Source organism: Podarcis gaigeae (genome assembly GCF_964106915.1).
Source record: "Podarcis gaigeae genome assembly, chromosome: 3".
Taxonomy (NCBI): Eukaryota; Metazoa; Chordata; class Lepidosauria; order Squamata; family Lacertidae; genus Podarcis; species Podarcis gaigeae.
Window position 1 is genome coordinate 42489695 of NC_139680.1, and position 21666 is coordinate 42511360.

Sequence of the window (21666 nt, forward strand, 5' to 3'; positions counted from 1 at the left end):
GGGGCTGAGAGACTTCAAAGAAGTGTGACTAGCCCAAGGTCACCCAGCAGTTGCATGTGGAGGAGCAGAGACGTGAACCCGGTTCCCCAGATTACGAGACTACCGCTCTTAACCACTACACCACACTGGCTCTCAGTGGAACTTACCTCGGAGTAAACATGTAGATAGTTGTGCAATTGGTGTATTTATATAGCTTTTCCCATTGTGCATTAAGTTCAAATACATCATTACATTAAACCTTACAACAGCTACCAGGATAGGCATGTAGTATGAGCCCTTTTCTAAATGGAAGGTTAATGCCAATGAATAAGATCTTGTCTTAACAGATAAGTTCATACCTAAGAACTGGACTCAAAGGTTCCAGTTAGTAGCACACATGTTTAACCACTACCCCTATTTCAGTAGCCTGCAAGAGCTCATACCACAATAAACCAAGATACCATCACAATTTTTGACCTTCATGAAAACTCCAGTTTCCCACTTAGATGCATTTATAGTCTCCAGCTAATTATTTGACCACCTCAATGAGTTTTCCCCCAATATGCCATAATCATTATTTTCCTCATTTCCTGGAGGAAAAACGTGTTCAGTTTTCAGAGGTGTTTGAGACAGGGAGTTTTGCTTGCCTTTGTGTGGGAGAAATTACTGGCAGGAAATTAAGCTAAACGAATTAGTTTTGCCCTCTATAGAGAGGTCTGTAATGTTTCCCATCTCACTGCCTTGTCTCAATCCAGCTTTCTGTCAATGTCCACTCCTTTGTACTCAGAAACCTTTATACTGGTTGAGTTGACATTTAACTATTCCGGAGGACGATAGCTGTTGTGGCTACTGAAGGAGATAATAATTGAAAAGAGACAGATTTTTTGATAGCTGAATATTATTTGTTGCCATTGCTTTAAGAGTACCAGCACAAAAACCTTTGATTACAGCTCCCAAATTCAAAGGGGAATCTGTGAAGAGAAAGGATAAAGATGTCATATTGAACATTATCCATACTATTAAATGGATTCCTTATTTCACCAAAATGGCCAAAATCTCCCCCAGCAAGAATGGCACAGAATACCAGATATACAGTAGTTATTAAAATATATAGACTATTTTATCCTAAGGACTCAAGAGTACCTAATACAGTATCTATACTTAGTAATAGCTCTTCCTACTTCCTGCCAGAGGCATCTACATTTGTTCTACTGTCAGATGGAGAGACCACAAACACTTCAGAAAGAAAACTCAGAATGCAAGTGTTGACAAAGTTAACATGACTACAAGTTATGAATGCCCTGCAGAGGTCAGTTAGCTGTTCATGTGGAACACCACATTGCAATTAGTCAAAAAAGGATTTGTACTGGTGTGAAAGAATCATGCCAACAATGCAGTGATCCATCCATACATGAATGGGTTTAGAAATTCTGGGGCACCCAGAGGCCTCATAACAGCCACAATGGGTGGGTCAGCTCAAAGACCTGATGAGATTTCGGATGCCGAGTAGAAGCTAACTGAGCAAAACTCAGTAATCAAGACAACCAGCACTTTTGTTATACAGTGGTACCTCGGGTTAAGTACTTAATTCTGTCTGGAGGTCCATTCTTAACCTGAAACTGTTCTTAACCTGAAGCACCACTTTAGCTAATGGGGCCTCCCGCTGCTGCCGCACCTCCAGAGCACGATTTTTGTTCTCATCCTGAAGCAAAGTTCTTAACCTGAGGTAATATTTCTGGGTTAGCGGAGTCTGTAACCTGAAGCGTCTGTAACCTGAAGCGTCTGTAACCAGAGGTACCACTGTATTCCAAAATGCTAAACAAAAGCCTATGGTTGCATTTCTATACAGTTACCACTTAACTCAAAGGAATTTACTCTGAGTGGGCATGTATAGGACTAAGCTATAAATCCAGAACTGTTAAAAACCAATACAGGATATGCAAGTGGAGAGACCCAGGTTTTGTTTTGACTTGTCTGCTGGCTGTTTATGTGCAATTCTTGCGAAGTGCTTCTCAGGGAGAAAACACTTGAGCAACACCTCCAGAGACACTGCAGATTAGATACCACTCCCTTGGCTGTCAATCCTCCTGCGCTATGGAAAAGCACAAGGTTCTTAAAGGCATTATTAGTGTGTTATCTGAAAAACGTGAGGACAGTTCAGGAATCTGAACTGGTTAGAAAAGGTGGTGGTTGCGAGGGCGCGAGGTTTGAGTTTCTGAGATCAGTAAAGACGCAAAGCACATTTTCTAAAGACCTCCATAGATAGATGGGCTCAGGAGGCAGTCCCCAAATACTTTCATATAGGGAGAAGGCGCACCGTGTGTGCATGTGTGTGTGTGTGGGGGGGTGACTTTCCAGTTTCGGGGTGGGGAGAAGGAAGAGAAGCAGGATCGGGGCGAGCGGCCTCCTCCTTCCTCGCCCCCCGCGTCTTCCCAGCGCCGCGTGCCGCTCGAACGCTGAGCAAGGCCTCATTGTGACGCCTCAATGGTTGCCCCATTGCGAGCGCCTCCGCGCGGCGGGCTCGGCTGAGGGCAAAGGCCGCGGCGGGCGCTGCAGAAAATGGGGTTCTGCAAGGCCGAGGGCACGGGGAAGCTCGTCCTCCGGGTGGGCCTGCTCCTGACGCTGCTGGCCAGCGAGCCCGCAGGCGCCTTCAACGACACCATCTCGGTCGACGTGGCCTTGTCGGAGCCGCTGCTGCATCTGGAGGAATCGGGTGAGCGGCGAGCGGCTCACCCACGTCCGGAGCCTGTCGAGCCCGTGGAGGGCGGCCTGCAGAGAGGCGCCCTTTCCCACCAGCGAGAGCTTCCCTCGGCTCTGTTCGAAGCCCAGTCGGCGGCTGCGAAGGGCCGCCTTTGCACTTCCGCTGTCTTCATTGTGCAAACAGGCCTTTGGCAATTTTCCAGGCGAAAGCGCACCCCTAAGGCAACAGCCCCGCGGCGAGGCTGCTGCTGCTGCTGCTGCTTCTAGCTGCATCCTCCTCCTCCTCTCTTTTCCCCAGGCCAAGTTCCAGCCTCAGAGGCTCTCCGGCGCTTCCTTTTCGCTCGCTGCGCCGCCCGGCTGCTGCTCTTTGCAGGTCCCGGCAAGTTCCTTCCCATTTCTCCCCTTGAGAAGCTGGAACGATGTTAGGTCAAAGCGAAGGTGTTTCGCGTGTGAAGCCCGCTGTTTGCCAGGCTGAGTGAGAGTCGCGGGTTTTTTGTTTTTTGAAAAGTCAATGCTTAATCATCCCTCCCTGGGATGCGAGATCCACCTGCCGTCTTTTATGTCACGAATTGGATGCGCTGTCAGTGCGACATCGTTGTGCAAGGACTTGCTTTCCAAAAGTGGACCATCCCTCCAAGACTGTGACTGTGTACATACTACTCCCGGCCCATTCTGAGAACAGGATGGTAGACTAGACGGGCCATTGGCCTGATCCAGGAGGCTCTTATTACGTTTTTAACTCTCCGATTATGATTGTTCATGTGTAAAACTCTTTACATGACTTTTTTCCACTAGATGTTAGGCAGCAGTTCTATACACACTTACCCGGAAGTCTGTGCCATTAAATATAATAGGATTTACTTCTGAGTAAACATGCATAGGCTTGTACAGTGGCACCTCGGTTTTAGAACATCTCCGTTGACAAACAGTTAGGTTTTTGAATGCTGTAAACCTGGAAATAAATGCTTCGGTTTTCGAACGCCATAAACCCGGAAATAAATGCTTCAGTTTTCGAACACACCTCGGAAGTCGAACATGCAATGTGGCTTCCGCTGTGTGCAAGATCCTGAAGCCTATCTGCCAGCTATTGAGTTTCAGTTTTTGAACGTTTCAGAACTTGAACAGACTTCTGGAATAGATTACGTTCGAAAACTGAGGTACCACTGTATTATGGTAACAGCTTTGATTTGGCAAGCTGAAAAGTAAGGCATCCTGCAGTATAATAATGATCTCTACTACATATTTACAATGTGATTCACCAATCACTGAAATAAAGATAATGTTGTGCTTTTCAATTTCCCTGCTGGACTATATTAAAAGAATAAATTATCATGTAGGGATGTACACCCTATTTCTCAAAATCAGTTAATATTTAAATAATGAGATGTGTCCAGCTTGATTTGTTTTAGTATAATTTATTGCTCCAGAAATCCTGGTTTCTTTCCCATTGCTCCACTGAATGAGAAAATGTTATGCTTCAGGTGAAAAGCACTGGGGAAGAATTTCATGACTACAGCTGGGTGAGAGTCACCCAATGAACCCTGTCAATGGAAGTCTTGCACAAGGGCTTTGGCTTGCACAGTGGGGCTTCCCCCCTCCTGCCCCGTCATTCTTCCTGCACCTGCCAAAATTTGCTCTGAGGGGGTTAGGAGAACCTCCAGAACATCACGGGGGGGGGGGGGAGGGATCTTTCCACCTCTCAAGCTGACATGCTTGTGTAGACAGAACATTTGCAATACCATAATGTTGAATTCCACCCTATATTTTCGTATACTTAACTTCTGTAACCTGCTTTTTGTAACTTGATATCTTTTTCAGAAGCAAATCTGACACAACCCAAGGAAGTAGAATTTGGAGAATGCACGGTTACATGTGGTAAGCAGAAAAGCAGATGGATAAAACATAGTATAATTGGGTGGGTTTTGGTTTTTAAAAAAACTTTTTAGGAACAATATACTAACATTAGCTGTTGAACCATTGTAATTTGCATGCCCTCGTTCACCTTCCATTGATTTCAGTTGTTGATAACTATAATTAACAAAAACAATCCAGTTGATTGTCATTATAAATTTAGGTCAGATCTGTTGTTTTATTAATTTCACAGCCTGCAGGCTCTTTTTTTTTAAAAAAAACAAACAGCTCCTTTTGTTTATTGGCTCATGGAGCTGCCTTCACCAGAGTAACAATTTTCTCTATTTGTGAACATCTGTGAAACGCTCAGAAGCTGAAAGACCTCCTGATGCATCTCACAGTTGTCTTCCCACATACAATATTTCCAGTCCTATAAAGCAAATGGCTTCTCTGCAATAGTATATGCTGTATTCATCATGCAGCTTATTAGTTATGCTAAAGGTAGCTGAGGTCTCAAAAATGAGTGGAAAGAGTGATCTCCAATACGGTAACCATTTTCTAGTCGAATATGCCTGTGTTCAGGCAAAGCAAATAAAAATAGGATAATTGTTGCATCTCTTACAATGGCTCCGTTTCTCAGGTAGTTTGCAAGAGAAACAAATGTTCATAAACCTGATGGTTACGCCTTTGTCATCAGAAAGGAAATGTTTACTTCCCCCATCAGTGCAGCATATTTTTGTTATTTTGTGCCAGTAAACATTTTTAATATTATTCTTATGTTCTTTGTTCCAGTTAATACTTTTTTTAGCGCAGTTTGCATCCCTTCCCTATTCAAAATTTGAAAAATTTGCAGAATGCTCTCCATTCTGGCAATGTTTCCATACTTTAAGTTACCCACTCCATATATTCACAGGGTTCTTTTAATTATAAATGTAACATTTAAAAAAGAAATATGAACAGTTGGTGTTATAATGAAAGAGTTGCATTCACTGATTGTGTCACTCTCATTTAGAGTGTTTTTTATTTTATTTTAAGGTAGCCACATCTACAATTTGGTCTATAGCAGAGAGGCTACATTGCTGTCCATTCCCCCAAATCTCAGCAAATCCATGTTTCTTTAATACTGTCCCTCCCCTGAAATGTGTACAACCCTCTGTTTCATTGCTTTCCCCAGGATATATTTATGGTAATTGTGCAAATTCACAATATCCTTTTGATAATTGTTAGAATTCTGTGTTGCCCATGTGCTCCTAGCTTTTTCCACTTCCTTTTTAAAAAATATAAATGTTTTATACTATGCTGTTGTTAATATTTTATACAGTATCTTAAAGCACTTTGTACTTGTTGTCTTGCTTTTCTTCATAACAATCTTGTCAGATAGATTTGTGCAATTCCCATTTTTACCTGATCAGGAAAGCAACATGATCAACTTGAGTTACAACTCGTGTCTCCCTGCTGAAATCCCAAAATCTGGGTTCATCCATACTGATGTCTAATTTGGGTAATAAGCTTCCTGTACAACGTTAATTTGGGACGCAGGTGGCGCTGTGGGTTAAAGCCTCAGCGCCTAGGACTTGCCAATCGAAAGGTCGGCGGTTCGAATCCCTGCGGCGGGGTGCGCTCCCGCTGCTCGGTCCCAGCGCCTGCCAACCTAGCAGTTCGAAAGCACCTCCGGGTGCAAGTAGATAAATAGGGACCGCTTACCTGCGAGAAGGTAAACGGCGTTTCCGTGTGCGGCTCTGGCTCGCCAGATGCAGCTTTGTCACGCTGGCCACGTGACCCGGAAGTGTCTCCGGACAGCGCTGGCCCCTGGCCTCTTAAGTGAGATGGGCGCACAACCCCAGAGTCTGTCAAGACTGGCCCGTACGGGCAGGGGTACCTTTACCTTTACCTTTACTTACAACATTAATTATTCATTGTCCATGTGACATTCTCTACCAAATCCCACACCATACCAGGGATGCTTCAAAAAGGAGGTGTGAAAAAAATCCAGAGTTATGGTAGGAAAAGTGGAGGAGAATGTCCTAAAGACAACAGAGAATTAATGGAAGTACATTATCTACATTAAAGAACAGTATGGACGAGCCCTCCATTCAGCTCAACTTAACTTTTACTTTTCCTTATTCATTATTTCATCTTTTTTTACTATGTAGCTGCAAGTTGAACCATTTTTAAATTATCTTCCAGCCATCAATTGTTCTAAATCCTTTTGGCTATGCTTTCTTTCTTCTCAATTTAGCACCTTAACTTAATTGAATTAACACAGTTCTTCATTAACTTCTTCGTTATTATTGATAAAGCTGTCAGATTAGATGTGGTCTAATGCCACTTAACTGCATGCCTCATTAAAGCCCCAACCCCGCCCCCCCCCAAAGGTTGACTTGTTAATACCATTTCACATCCAGCCTTCATTGCAAATTACATTGCTAGTTTGAGGGAATTTGAATGAATATCTCAATGGCCATGTTCATTAAAGTCAATAAACCCAAATGCCTTGTTTTTGATGGAGTCCTAAGCCAAGGATCATGTCTTATATCTCTCCAGCACAAGTGAGGAGGAGCAAAGCTTGTGCATGGTAAGCCACAGTCAATGGCTTGTCATGACGTTCAGATGCGTCCAATGAAAAAATTAGCAGGATGGAGGTAAAAATATCCAACTGGCCAGGCAATAAAAGGAGAAAAAGTAACCAAATAGTGAAACACCAAAGGAACTTGAGATCTTCTGAAACAACCTTCTTAGGACTTGAAATTTTAATTTAGCCTACACAAAGGTTGTTGCCCCTGGCCCATATTTGCTTCATGCATCCATGGTTTCACTGCATGAACACAGAATCTGGCATCTCATATAAGATCTAGCCACCTAGAAAAATGATCTAAGTTTATTCCCTGCTCTCTACCCCCAAAGACAAAACCAGGAAAGAGGCTTAGCCAGGGCTATTTTCTCACTTTGAATGCACTTCTGTTATGGATTTGCATCTTGGTCGTGCAAGTATATCTGAAAATATTTTGTAAATATATGACAACTCCAAATTTATTATTCAGGTAGCTGCAGTTAAGGCAACTTTCCTATTGCATTGGTGTAGCATGAGGGCGGTTGCCTCAAGTGCAAAATACTTCAGGGTGCAAAATTTCAACACCCAGTGCTGCCTTAATACAGCTGCACCCGTCGCTGGGCTCCATTGAAAATGGCTTCTCCATGCAAACCAGGAAATGACCTCTCCAGAGAACAGAACAACTCTTCTTTTCTTATCTCTGTGAATATGATCTCCTGGGTGATGTAAATACTGTTAGGTAGTTGAATATGCATGCGTACTTCATCCGCTTCCCTCCCACTCACCCCGCCTTGCTGCCTGCCCTGGCAATCCACACTACACCATTGCCCTGTGGTGTCAGTTACAGAGGCTTTTCACAATTTGAGCTAAGAGGCAGAAGAAAGTCCTCCCTAGTCAAAGTCTAGTGCTCCTAGTCCCACCATGCTTTATTCCAAAACTGATGAAGCCATCTTTCTGCAATCACAATTCAATCCCTAGGATTGTACTGTTACCCAGAAGTTTGTATCTTCCTGTTTTCAAGGGAATTTGGATAGTGGAAGTAGAAGGAATCATTAACAGCTGGGAGATTGGAGTTGGGGTTAAGAGTGATTGGTGGCCCAATAAAAGGAGACGGTCAACACACACACACACACACACAGTCTGTCCATTTGTCCATCCCTGTTTCAAGACCAAAAGAGAAGGTGTGTCCATTGTTTTCCTTTGTTATCGGTATCTCCAGTATCACCCATTATACACCCATTATGTGAGTTTTTAAAAAAATCTCTCTCCAAAACAAGAAAAATGTCTTTAATAAAAATGTCAGTTCATTGTTATATACACCTCTGTTTTCTTAACCTTTGAAATGAGAAATTCTCAGCAGCTTAGCATGATTCTCGTTTTGCAACATTTCCAGTAAGTGTTGTTTGTTCCGTCTGCCACTTGAGGCAATGTTACATGTCATATAAGAAATATTACAAAATATATCAGGTTTTCTAAGCATTTAGGGATGCAAAATACCTCACCACAAGGTTGTTGTTTTTTCATATACATAGGCTGTATTCTGCTTAGGTCACAAAATGTTTTTTTCCCATCTCCTCCATTCCTTATTCAATAAACAAAATATTTCTATAACGGCTGGCAATCTATTCTGTATTTACTGGGACTAAACATACTATTCTTTCCTCCCTCGCATGCCATGCCATTTGAATGAGCTGGGTACACAGTGTTTGGCAGAAGGAAAAAAGAGAAAAGCAAAGAAACACAGCACTTGTGTTGAATATGTTTGTGTTTTTGAAAATAACATGAAGTTCCCAAGTGAAATGTTGATGTCTGAGATCTGCAATTCTTATCTAATCTTAATTACATATAGGTAGTTCTTTTCCCTGTAGGCTGCAACCCTCCACACACTCACTAGGAAGTAAGTGCCCTTTAATTCAGTGGGATTTCTTCCTGAATAAACCTGATAGGTGGAAGTTATGCAGTGCAATCTCTTTTATTATCATTAAAAAACTTGGATAATTTAAAACTGCTTAAAATGGAAGATATCATTAACATGTGGCTACAGTAACAATCAGAATTGAGCTCGCCTCAGAAAGCTTTGATTATGTTGATGAATCCACCAATTAAAGCTAGCACCAAGGTGAGATCAATGTGACATGAGATTTCCTTAATTTGCAAGAGTACTTACCCTCCTTCCTGAGAAGCCCAAATCCTGCAAGGTATTCAGCACTGTAATTTTCCATTGGTATCCATAAGAGTTAAGGATGCTCAGCACCTGATCGGAATGAGCTCATCAGAGCAAAAATGCTCCAAGCACCAGATGGTTGAGGCTTTGAAAGGCCAGGTTCACAGAGACTGCAAGCTAGCGTTGATATTTAAATTTTAATTAACTTGTTTGTTTTTAGCAATGCATTAAAATGAAAGCGCATATAAAATTCAACTGAAAGGAGAAAGTTTTGACTTTGTGGGATGGATGGGTTACCATCATCTAAGTACACAATAGTCTCAGGCACAAATGGGTGGTATCTTCTAAATTTTGGTTATAAAGAAGACAACTGCTTTTCTGAAGGCCTTTGACAGAGACCAGAGTGTTTTGATTTTAGAAGGTGAACTTAAAGGAGTATCCATCACAGAGAAAGAGAAAGAAACCAAAATACAAACAGACATGTAATGCTACCTTTTTCATCTTGATCAAAGGTATTGGCATTCGAGAAGTTATATTAACCAATGGATGCCCTGGAGGTGAAACTAAGTGTATTGTTCGTGTTGAAGAGTGCAGAGGACCAGCAGATTGTGGATGTGAGTAATGATGTAATGATACAGTTATTCCCAGTTAGCTTCTGTGAATATCTATGCATCATTTCCAAAATGCCATACATTTATTCTGAGGTGGTTTAAAAGTGTCTTGTCCTGTATCGCTTCTTAGTTAATAGCAGGTTTAAACATAAAAGCCAGTAACATGCAATTTATAATGATTTTGAGGTGTACAATAATGTTTAAGTATTGGTACAAAGTGACTTTTAAAACTATGTTCTGCAGGGGGTAAACCAATTTCTGAAAGTCTTGCTAGTGTGAAGATACCGTGTATTTTTGTACCTCCAGAAAATCGATTTCAATATATTTGGAAAATGTTGATTCCGGACCAGGTAAGTAATCTAGTTCCATCCTGTGCAATGTATACTGAACTGATTTCATTTCTAAAGATTCCACATAAACTTAGGCTTCCTAGAGTGTATTTATTTGCGTATAATATTGTAGATTTATAGATGCTAGAATTTAATTAAGGTTTGGGGGTGTCAAAGCTAATTTATTTGGAGGAAATAGCCAGAGCCTTGTGTGTATTTTCAGGCATTGCAAGGGGTGTGATAGACCCACCGATAAGCTTGTTCCTGGGACATTCCTATTGGACATTGTAATCCTAGTCAAATCAGCAAATGTTAATGAAGTCAGGCAAACTTTTTTTGTGAGGTGACCATCTTTAGCTATAAGGTGTTCAAAGGAAATAGGTGTTAGAAAGGGCATTTATGGAGTCTTCCTCTGTAGATAAACAGAGCTTAATTTAGGGAAGGGGTTGGCAGTGATGTAACCAGGAAGCAGAGAGGGGCAGCTAAGCTGATATGTGCCCTGCAGAGCAGGAGAAGCTGCAGAGGAAGGATGCTGATTCTACTATGGAATAAGCTGGCATGTTTTAGAGTTCTGCTGCGAGCCCCTTCATTGAAGCTTCAGGTTGTGTATATGTGTAAATAAACCATATATCATAAAGACACTGTAGCCTCCGTTGTGCCTCATTGCCAAAAGAAACACAAACCCTGGAATCTTGTGCACTGTTCATTAGAGACTGAGGTGGCGTGGAACAATATTAATAGTTACTGGATCTCACCTTATGCCAGTGACTCTTGCATGACCACATGCTATTTTTTTTCTTCCACACTTGTATACCAATGTAAACATACATCCAAAAGACACATTGGTATCTTTAATTGTAGTAGTATGCTAGGAGTTGTAGCATGCTAGGAAAGAACAGCAGCTCCTGAAAAAGGGAATGAGATGACAAGTCAGGGTCTAGAGTACTTGAATACATGATTTAAAGCGAAGATAGTCAAATAAGTGTGTTGTGCATTTAGAGGACAGCAGAAATGATTATGTTAAAGCTGTAGAAAAGGCAAGGATGAGAGAAGATTGGGTGAGGAAAAGAAGTATGTCAGAGGTATGGCAAGTTCTATACGTATAAGCTATTGCCACATAAGGAAATGGGAGGGAATAGAGTCCAAGCAAAATGAGAAAACAGTCCAAAATCTAAATTGCACATTTCCTGAAGTGGAATGAGTAGCTTCTTGGAAAGTTAAGTAAAAGAGAGAAGAGACTGAGTTGGAGATATGAGATTATAGCACATGTATTGCCTCTCTCAAGGTGGGGTGTGTGGGTGTGGGTGCGCACACTCTCAGCAGTCTGCCATAAATGAGGCCATTGTTGTCTTATTCACAAACCCAGGTATCAGTAGTGGGTGATGTGGTGTGGCAGCAGTGCTCACCTGACCTTCTGGCAGCTGAGTCACTCCTGCTTAGTAAGAGATATCCAGAAGAGCAAACATGAACACACACAAACACAGTGACAGCATAACTGGCTCTTTTGCAATACGTGGCAAGTTACACCATATGCATCCATATACCCTCAAAATTTCTCATCTAATTTAGAGGAGAAAATACATGATACACAAGTGTGTATCAAAAGGTGTGTGACAAACCAAACCTTAATTTTTACTTTGTTGTACTCCTCATCTAGGCAGCACGCTTTCCCTCCACCTTCCTTGGTCCCATTCCCCAAGGAGATGAAACTCTCCCAGTTTAACAAACACCTCTCCATATACCCACACTTCTATTGCACTACTTCCTCCATGCTGGAAATGGATAAAATTGTCCTTCCTTAATCAAATTCTGAGCCTTAACTACTCCCAGAACAGGGCATAGACGGGGAGAGGGCATGGCAAGTTATAAGAAAGCCATAGCTTTCTGACATTTCCTAGAACAATCTGCTTATCACGTCATCATGCAATTCCTTCCTTAATTTAAAACAATATTGATGAAAGAGGCTTTCCATTTAATTGGTCCCACACAGATTTTGTGTTTTTCAGAGAAGAATTAAAAATTGTCCAAAATTTATGGGTCACCCGACATTGCCTATCCACTGAAGAACTGAAGGGGAAAATAAAAAGTTGGGAATTTCAGATAGTTTATGGTTTAGGATATATCATGAGGGATCACTGAAGCACCAAGAAAGAAAGAACACCCCACCCCCAATTGTCACGTAGTACATTCTTTGTTATGAGATAATCCAACTTTGTCTTTTTTGTCACCTTTGAATTGATAGCAATCACTCATTCTTCCTAATGATTCAGCTATTCTGGAGGTACACAGAGATACCCACCCTGTTGCGTTTGAGTGCGATACAATAGAAAACGATGAATTGATTGCATCTGTAAAATATACAGTGTACACAACAGCTGGTAAGTTCATGGAAGTTCATAAATATTTAGTCAGACGTTGCTTGCATTAAATTAATCTTTATGAGAAGATCTTCACTCTCCACTTGTAGTTTGCAAACTACAAATGGAGCAATCCGGTAAACATGTGATGTTTTTTGTACTCTGCAGGAAGCGGAGGCCGGAGGGAATAGTGTCTATGGTGCAGACTCCATTAAAATGACTGGGCAATGTGCTCACTGCCAACACTTGATGCACTGCACCCATATCAAGCAGACTGTTTTGGAAAAGCAGTGTTTTAATTGAAAAACATATATGCTGATATATTTTAAAACTTCCTTATCTGTTAATTTGTTACTGTACTGCATCAATCTGCATATCTTTTGTGCTTTCCCCCCTCACTGATTTCAAAAGACAGAAAGATCAGGCAGTTTAACAGAAGCAGCTGTTGACACCTTGTTCAGTTCTCCCCAGGCCCTCTGTTGTAATCTTTCAATGCCGCAGAGTAAGGATTTAACTGATGTACTTCTTGCAGCTGTCATCTTGAATTTTACCACTCAGAGTAGATATCAGTTCCAGAGCTTCAAAGGAGCCCATCAGCATGAGAATATCATAATTTCCCCCCATTTCTCCCACAAGAGTTCTCTTCCCTGTGCTATTGCAGTTAAAATACCCATGTCACTGGGTTGAGGCAGCAGTGGTTATAGGGGTTCCTGAAAAGGGGTTCTCTTAAAATCACCATCTTATCAACATGAAAATGATTGATGTGTGTGTCAGTTTGCAAGAAAGATATGTCTATGTGGAACAGAAATCTCCTTATGAGAACACACCCATAACTGAACTTTGTGAAATGGAAAATGGCCTTCAGACCGGTAAAAAAAACTTAAAAGAATCACTACGCGATTAGATATATGTGATTGTATTGTTGCTAGAGGGATAACTTTTCTGTGGAGGCTATGCTATATGATGTCATTGTTGTTTTTATTCTGGTTTTAGGATTGTTTTTTTTTTAATATTGTTTACATTTGTAGGAGGGACGCAGGTGGCGCTGTGGGTTAAAGCCTCAGCGCCTAGGACTTGCCGATCGAAAGGTCGGCGGTTCGAATCCCTGCGGCGGGGTGCGCTCCCGCTGCTCGGTCCCAGCGCCTGCCAACCTAGCAGTTCGAAAGCACCTCCGGGTGCAAGTAGATAAATAGGGACCGCTTACCAGCGGGAAGGTAAACGGCGTTTCCGTGTGCGGCTCTGGCTCGCCAGAGCAGCGATGTCACGCTGGCCACGTGACCCGGAAGTGTCTCCGGACAGCGCTGGCCCCTGGCCTCTTGAGTGAGATGGGCGCACAACCCCAGAGTCTGTCAAGACTGGCCCGTACGGGCAGGGGTACCTTTACCTTTACCTTTACCTTTACATTTGTAGGGCCTTTTCCATTTGCTGGTCTTTTGTTTACCCCTTATTTGCTAATTGTAAAAATGTGTTTTTTAAAGTAAATAGCTAAAATTCAGGGCGGCCCAACTTTTCATACCAAGTGGGCTGAAAGAGTACGTTGACATGGAACCTGCGGGCTGCACAATACCTTCTCACGTGTGTGTGTGTGTGAGTGTGTGTTATGCAAAAATCACAATGTGGGAAAAACCATGAATCCAGCCAATGCTTCTCTCGATTCCTGCAGCTTCTGTTAACTCTGCTGGCTCAGCTCTCCCCTGCCTCCTAGAGGAGGCAGCAAATCACAACAACAGGCGGCAGCAGAAATCACGACGCAGGAAAAACCATGAAGCCAGCCAATGCCTCTACATGGTCAGCTTCAAAATGCATTTAATCTGGGCTGCTGTGTCTTCATGGATAGAATGTCAGCCCTCAACTGTTGAGCTGTGTCTGTTGGCTTCTTCTGATCCTTGCTCACATATTCCTGTCCTGAGCATTTGCATTGATGCATCAGCTTGTGAGGCTAGTGCACATCCCTGATGGTATGTGTCATTTTTCATGACCCTTCCGTGGTGTTGCCTTTGGTACAGCCCCACCCTAAACATTTGTGTGTCTGCCAAAGCAACATACATATGCATGCATATACACCCCTGCAGCAATGATTGCCGAGAGCCGTCATCTCTTGAAATGAAGAGTTGGGAGGTGGAGAAGAAAACTGGATTATCAGAACAATCTGCTATCAGAACAGAGCTGCTTTGGGCTCTGTTCTGTTGCTAATGGTTCTTCATACCATTAGGACCCCTATAATGACATTAGCTTGGAAACTGAATCTAGGCTCAATTGTACACTCTGCAAATAGAATCTCCTTTCGGAGGAAAGAAGGCAGGAATTAATTCAAGTGATGACATCTTGCATTAAAAATTGAGGACTTATTTTAAAAAAAAGGAACTATAGGAGGGATCATATCACTTTTTTCTCAGGTAGTGTGTAAATGATATAATGTTGTGCCTGGTGGGAAATTTTCCTATAAGAGATTATAACTGTGTTCTTGCTCAAAACGTGTGTTGCAGCAATTTTTAGTGTAGTTTTGGAGACAACAGGGAGATGAGTGGATAGGTGTGTCAAAGGAGCAGGAAGAATCTACATGAACAATTGCTCCAGTTTCTAAGAGGGGTGTGTGTGTGTTAGGATAAAGCTGGCATAAACCAAGAGCTATCCATAAGAAGTATTTTGCACAGGATGATTTGTTTCTCATTAATGCTCTATTAATTCCTCATCATTGGTGAGGTTCTCTGTTTGGTTTTCAGCAGAGGCCTAGGCTCATAGGTCCTGGTTCTTCTCAGCAGAAATTGGAAACCCCGCCCTCCATGTCTTTTCAACTTCTTCTGGCTATTGCAAAGAAAATCACCGTAATTGTTAATGGTATTCTGCATCAGGCAACCTTTCTACTGCACGGTTGCTCTGTTCCATACTCCAGCCTATTTTGGGCCTTAGCTTACTTCTGACAAAACCAGTGACATAAGGCAGTTTATTCATGTTTTCTGATTATAGTTCTGTGTGGGAGGGAGTGTGTTGTAAGTGAAGGGGGTTATTCTCCTCCTCTTGCCATGGGAAGAGACAGCCAGACAAGATCCAGAGCGTGCTCCTTGTGCCATCACCCGTGTGAGTGAGTGAGTATGTGTTGGCAACAACAGGGGAGGAGGTGGAGGCAGCAGCTGGCCAGTTTTCAGAAAGGACAGCGTCACCCACATGAACGTGATATCCAGTTGGCTCTGCAGAGGCAATCTTTGTAGAGTAGCTTTCATTCAGGTCATTTCCTGCGCAGGCAGGGGCTATGGCATTGCAGCACATTGCCCTGTGAAGTGCAAGCAACTTACTCAGAATGATGCTCAAGAAATAACATGTTCTCAGTAAACTGCTCCAAGAAGATAGCAAGAGAAGGGCCAAAGCACATGTTAAATTAGCTACCTACCTGCATCTTTAAGTCTAGAGGGCCGGGGTGGCCCTCTTGGCCACCTCCTATTATTCCAGTTCACCTTTAGCCCCTTACACTTCCAGTTTGTGTGTGTCTCCTACACTTCCATGGCAACCTTATTCTTATGCAAGTCCAGCACCTTGTTAAGGACAAAGGCTAATATAACCCCTCCTCCCCATGCTAGCAATCTGGTTTTTAAGAAACTTAAAAGCACAGATATATATATATAGAGAGAGAGAGAGAGGGAGTGTCCTATTGTAACATGTAGTTTGGCCCTAAGATTATCTTGCCTCTGAATAATGTGACACATCAAAATGTGTTTGGCAAGCCATATTGTTCTATATTTTCTGTTTTGAGCACATTGTTGTGTTGCTGCCTCCCCCTTTTTGTCTCATTTTCCTTGTGGGGCTGCAGCCGCCTCCTTTTCTATTCAGGATGGAGTTAACACACTAAAATTGAGCTTATATAGAAAACGTTGGTTTGTTTCCAGTAATGCAGTCTTTCCCATGCTATCCCTCCTCTAAAGATAAAAGAATTCTAATGATTTTGGAACAAAAAGTCTGTTCCTTTTAACAGACCTGACGTCATTTGCACAAGGGGGGAGTTTACTTTGAACTGTGAGAATGCAGTATTGTGAACTAGGTAGTGTTGCAAACTAGGTCATCTTGCTTGCTGGATTATTCCACGGTATTTACAGTAGTGTTTAGAAGCAGGAATTCATTATACTACATTCTCTACTAGCAGACATTTCCTGCCTCCTGCCAGAATCTCAAGCCTTTGGAGGCCTTAAGAAAAGGATTTAGGAGAATCTCTGTGTAATATTGTATGGTTATAAATCCTAGTTCAGAAACAGAAAGGATTGTGTTCTGCTAGCACACTCGATTGTTTGTAGCAGCTCAGAAAATATATGCTACAGGTGAACACTATTTTATTTGATACCTTGGTGCAGGGGGGGTATGCTCACAATGAATTTTAAAATTAAGTTTTATTTGTGAGATGCATTTAAAATATTGAGAGGCAGGGTAAAAATCCACCAAACAAACAGCATGTTCAGAAGAAGTTAAATGCAGCAACCTTCTGCCTAACTGCTCACCTGGTTGCCAGACAGCAAGGAATTCCCTGCAAGTGGGTGAGGTTGCCTCCATGCTACCTGCTGAATGAGCATTAAGCCTCATTTGTTTGCGGAGAGATTAGACAGGGCCTGCTATTTAAGGAGCATTCATTCTGATCTGTTGGTGGGGAGGTTACACTACAGTTGCACCAAGCAAGTGTTGTCCCACAATTCCTGGCTCATTTCCCTATCGCTTTCCTTTATTGCAAGAGGTCTGCTGAGGAGGGGGTTGCAGGAGGCTGGCAGAGGGATAGGTCACCCTGCTTCTTCCTCTGCATTTCCATGCTGGTCCCAGTGCAAGGGACAATTTATTCCTTCTCTGCCACCCTGTTCCGTCTTTGTGCTGGCCATGGTGGAAGGGAAGCCCCTTCCTCTGCAGCCTGCATGGAAACACAGCGCCACCCCTCCAGCGCCAGCTCACTTGGCAGGAGGCAATTCCCTGTCCCCCCCTCCCTGAAAGGAAATGAAGGATACAAGGGTTCTCTCAGGCTAGTAACAAAAAAAAATAAAATAAAAGTTCAAGGTAATAATATTTGTGGACTTGTTTGCATGGTTATGGTACCGCCGTCCTGGAGCTATTACTTAAAAATAAAAACAGAACAGAATACATAAAAGCAAAGTAAGCTGTGCATAGGAAACTAGGTTGTCCTGAGAAGGCTAGAGTGCAACTACTCATGCTTTCTGCATGCATGTAGTTAGGCGAGCATCAACCACAGGAAGGCTTTACCTGTGATTTTTTAAAAAATGCCTTATTCTTTGCCACATTTCTTTCCACCCCATGGTGACCAACAGTGATATGTATGGCAACACAGTGGTGCTGGTTTTTAATTCACCTTCCACCAAACCAGGGCAGCTCCACTAGTAGGTGAAAATAATCATTGCTAGGTATGATGTCTGAAAGCTTCCTTGGCTGATTTATCTGGTTTCAGGAACTAAGTCATTAGCTGGTGGGTACATACATTTTCCGAGGGTTGCTTTACTCAGAGGCATTATTTGGACCTACCGCTTTAAATCTTACTGTTTCAATCTGAGGCTAAATTTTATTACTTCTGATGATCAGCATTTTATTTACATAAGCTATCTTAACCTTACACTCATTAGCATGTTATATAAGAGCATTTTAAAGGTCTACTGCAATATACTGTGTCTCTTTTGTAAATAGAAGTGATGTTCTAAGTTCTTGTGCTTATTTACTTGTTTAGTTCCTCCATATGTCGGTTCTTTGAAATTTCTGCTGCTGTGCTCTTAATCTTTCCTGGTGTGTTGCACTCTTTCAAACTGTGCACAGGGATGGTACATAGTAGTGACATAACAGTTTTGCTTAAGTTTATAGTGCATAATGGTCTGCCTTGTGATGCCTGCCTTTTAAAAGATGCACCTTTTGTACAATTTAGAATTGCTTTCTTACGTCACAGAAAAACGTGGTGGAGATTTCTATAAAACATAACAAAGCATGTTTTAAAAGACACCTTTTTATTTTCATCCTTTTCAAAATTTTGTTTACCTACATTTCCATAATAACAGTTTTGCCTTTCTTTAGAATTAGAAACAAGAAGGTTGAAGAAGCCAAATACAGATATAGTTTTGGTGTTTGTCCTCATAACTGGAGTTATTGTTTGTGTTGGCGTGGTCTTTGCAATAATCTTCATCATCCTTAATTGGTAGGTAAACAGTGTTGAACTGAAACAGACTTTGCAGTTGGGTAACAATGAACTGTCACATTATGGCTGCAAGAAGCACCATACCTTTTAAAGCAAATTACATCACCCAAAGAATCCTGGGAGTTGTAGTTTGTTAAGGGGTGCTGGGCATTATAGTTCTGTGCAGGGCAAACCACTGTTCCCAGGATTCTTTGGGATTCTTTGTGCTTTCAGTTTATGGCATTTATGTTGCAGAAGCCAAGTACAGTACTGGTCAGGAGATTGTATATGATGATGTAAGAACTCCAGAAGTTATATGCAGTACAGTACAAATATTTTGTGGAAAAGGAGGGTACTAGGGCAGACATACACTCTGGCAATGAGGTGTGAAAGCAGGCTTTCTAACGGTGCCAACTACAAGCATCTCCATACTTTAGGTGGGAAGACAAGAACAATCCACACATAGTTACTTGTTGCAAAATGACATTCGTAGAAAGAGGTGACCCACTCAAGAATCTGTCTCCCAGAGCAATTGTTTTATGTAACTTCTTTTATAAGGCTGGCCAGGAGCTTCTAGATGCAGGTAAAGGTAATGGGTAAAGGGACCCCTGACCATTAGGTCCAGTCGTGACCGACTCTGGGGTTGCGGCGCTCATCTCGCTTTATTGGCCGAGGGAGCCAGCGTACAGCTTCCAGGTCATGTGGCCAGCATGACTAAGCCGCTTCTGGTGAACCAGAGCAGCACATGGAAATGCCGTTTACCTTCCCGCCAGAGCGGTACCTATTTATCTACTTGCACTTTGACGTGCTTTTGAACTGCTAGGTTGGCAGGAGCAGGGACCGAGGAACGGGAGCTCATCCCGTTGCGGGGATTTGAACTGCCGACCTTCTGATCGGCAAGTCCTAGGCTCTGTGGTTTAACCCACAGCGCCAACCATGTCCCTTCTAGATCCAGTTATGAATCTGGTTTAGCTGATAACAAACAGTAAAGAACAGGTGAACCTGCAAAACTAGCAAAGGCATTACGAACAAAACAAAACCCTGAGGAGACTTTTAAAGGGGAAGAGAAACTGTTCCAGATACAGGAAGCATCATGGCAGATTGCAAGCAGAAAAATGGAAGAAATGAATAAAGGAAGCTGCTGGTGGGGAAATTGGCTCATGAGGCATAGAAAGGGTGAGAAGTAGAATAGGAGGAGACGAGAGAAGAGAGCATTAGAAGTGGAGAGGTCAAGAGTTTAAATGCCAGTACTGTACATAGAGTGACATTCGAAGAATGGTTGAAAAGCATTGCATTCATTTTAATGTGATAAGGTTTGTGCTATAGTATGCTGTCTGTTTGGCTGAAGACAGAAAATAGCTTTTTTAGAGAGAGAAAGGGGAAGGGTGATGCTTTGCATGGCTCAGTCTTAGGTGGACCAATTGTCCGATCCAGGGCTTGTTCCCACTTCTTCTTGTCCTACTGCTTGCAACCCCTGCTCATAAAAAACCACTATTTAGTGCTCAGTCAGAGCAAACAGCTATTTAGGTTTTCTCCAGATTGATGTTTGCTCTGATTTAGCACTAAAGAGTGGGGTTTTCCTGGGAAAGGAGCAGGGCGAGGGGGAAACCACTGAGACCCACGCATGGGACAAGTGTGGATGAGCCCTTGATATAAGGCAGCTTCATCTGTTCCATTGCTCATAGTGCATACACTCCTCTGGTGAACAAGGTTTAGAGGTTGAACCGTTTTCTGACCAGAAGTCATGAACAGGGCAGAAGAAAAGCTGGTGTACACCATTGGAAGTGATGCAACCCTTAACCATAGCTGTCAACTTTCCCCTTTTCTTGCGAGGAATCCTATTCGGAATAAGGGAATTTCCCTTACAAAAAGGGCAACGTTGCTATGCCCTTAACCTTTATTCAAGACTTTTAAAAAAAAGTTTTTTCTGTCTCTAGCCTGCTTTTTAAAAATGACACAAAGACAGGTGGCGTTTGTCTTACGATCTGGTTGCGGCTTATCTCGTAGGGCTGCTGTCAAAATGTTCTGGCAAACAAAAGTTTGGCGAAGCAGAGAGGAGCCAAGCTCAAGTTCATTGAGGACGTCATCGGGACAGTTCACCGCAGTAGACCAGATGTCGCAACTAGACAACAATGCAGGAGAACCGGTTTCTACTTACCAGGAGTGGACTGGACCAACAAGAGGCAGCGAAGGAGGAGGGGGAGGGGGAGAAGGAGGAGATGCAGACAAGGGGAATTACTAGAAAAGAGAGATTATTTTATAAAAGGGAGAGATTAAAGTATGCTCGATATATTAAGAGTACCAGGTCTGAGAAGTGCTTTTTGCCGCTCTGATTAAGCTTGGTTGTGAACATTGAGACAGTAGTGGGAAACAGCATCAAACAGACTTAAGGACTGATTTCTGCTGTCAAGATGAGTTTGGTTCATCAGGAGCCTCTGCCTTTCTGTGCTGTTGAAAAGCCAAAGTGAGATGTTTTCGCATACCCAAACTCGCACAATAAAATACATTGGCACTCCAGTTCTTAATATCTATGCTGGTGTATCTGTCTGTGACATAGTTCATGCTTTGTGAGATGGTGATAGTGGAATTAGGCTAGAGCCCCAAACCCTGATCCACACCGGTAGAGGGGGTCAAGATCCAGAAGACGTCTCTGCCTGCTGGGGTTGAAGTATGTGCAAGCATTGCTCTGAGATGGGGTCTCTGTGCTGTGCCATTCTGGCTGGGGTGGGGAGCAGGGTTTCAGAGGGCTCCACCATTCCTTACTGCCCCCGTTGCTTCCTGGCCAGACTTAAGATCACTCTGTTATTGACTGATACTCCAATAAATTTCATGCTGGCACAGGTGCATGCAGACCATAATCAAGCACAGGTCTTTGCACCTTTTAAGCCCATTAAAATCAATGGGTCTAAATTTCATATAGATTTACAATTTTCAGTTATACGTTTTCCACAATAAAATATCCAATAAGATAGTACATTCATT

General features: G+C 42.5%; 1 protein-coding gene and 1 long non-coding RNA gene across 2 annotated transcripts; one reads left to right on the forward strand and one right to left on the reverse strand.

Moving 5' to 3' along the window:
* Positions 1 to 397: 397 nt before the first annotated feature.
* On the reverse strand, positions 398 to 3831 carry LOC310840749. The gene is made up of 3 exons (XR_014562085.1): positions 3669 to 3831; positions 2895 to 3631; positions 398 to 950 (listed from the first exon to the last, which is right to left on the reverse strand). It is a non-coding gene; the product is annotated as an uncharacterized lncRNA (long non-coding RNA).
* Positions 2125 to 21201, forward strand: SPACA1 (sperm acrosome associated 1). Its single transcript, XM_083730784.1, has 7 exons — positions 2125 to 2692; positions 4498 to 4554; positions 9758 to 9859; positions 10100 to 10206; positions 12428 to 12563; positions 18585 to 18705; positions 20692 to 21201. The coding sequence occupies exons 1-7, from the start codon at positions 2539 to 2541 to the stop codon at positions 20924 to 20926; spliced, it is 912 nt and encodes a 303-aa protein (XP_083586910.1). The 5' UTR covers positions 2125 to 2538; the 3' UTR covers positions 20927 to 21201.
* Positions 21202 to 21666: the final 465 nt, after the last annotated feature.

Coding starts and splice junctions, on each gene's coding strand:
- SPACA1 (XM_083730784.1), top strand. CDS start 2,539: ATGGGGTTCTGCAAGGCCGAGGGCACGGGGAAGCTCGTCCTCCGGGTG. Junction 2,693..4,497: donor GCTGCATCTGGAGGAATCGG/GTGAGCGGCGAG, acceptor TATCTTTTTCAG/AAGCAAATCTGACACAACCC. Junction 4,555..9,757: donor AGAATGCACGGTTACATGTG/GTAAGCAGAAAA, acceptor TCTTGATCAAAG/GTATTGGCATTCGAGAAGTT.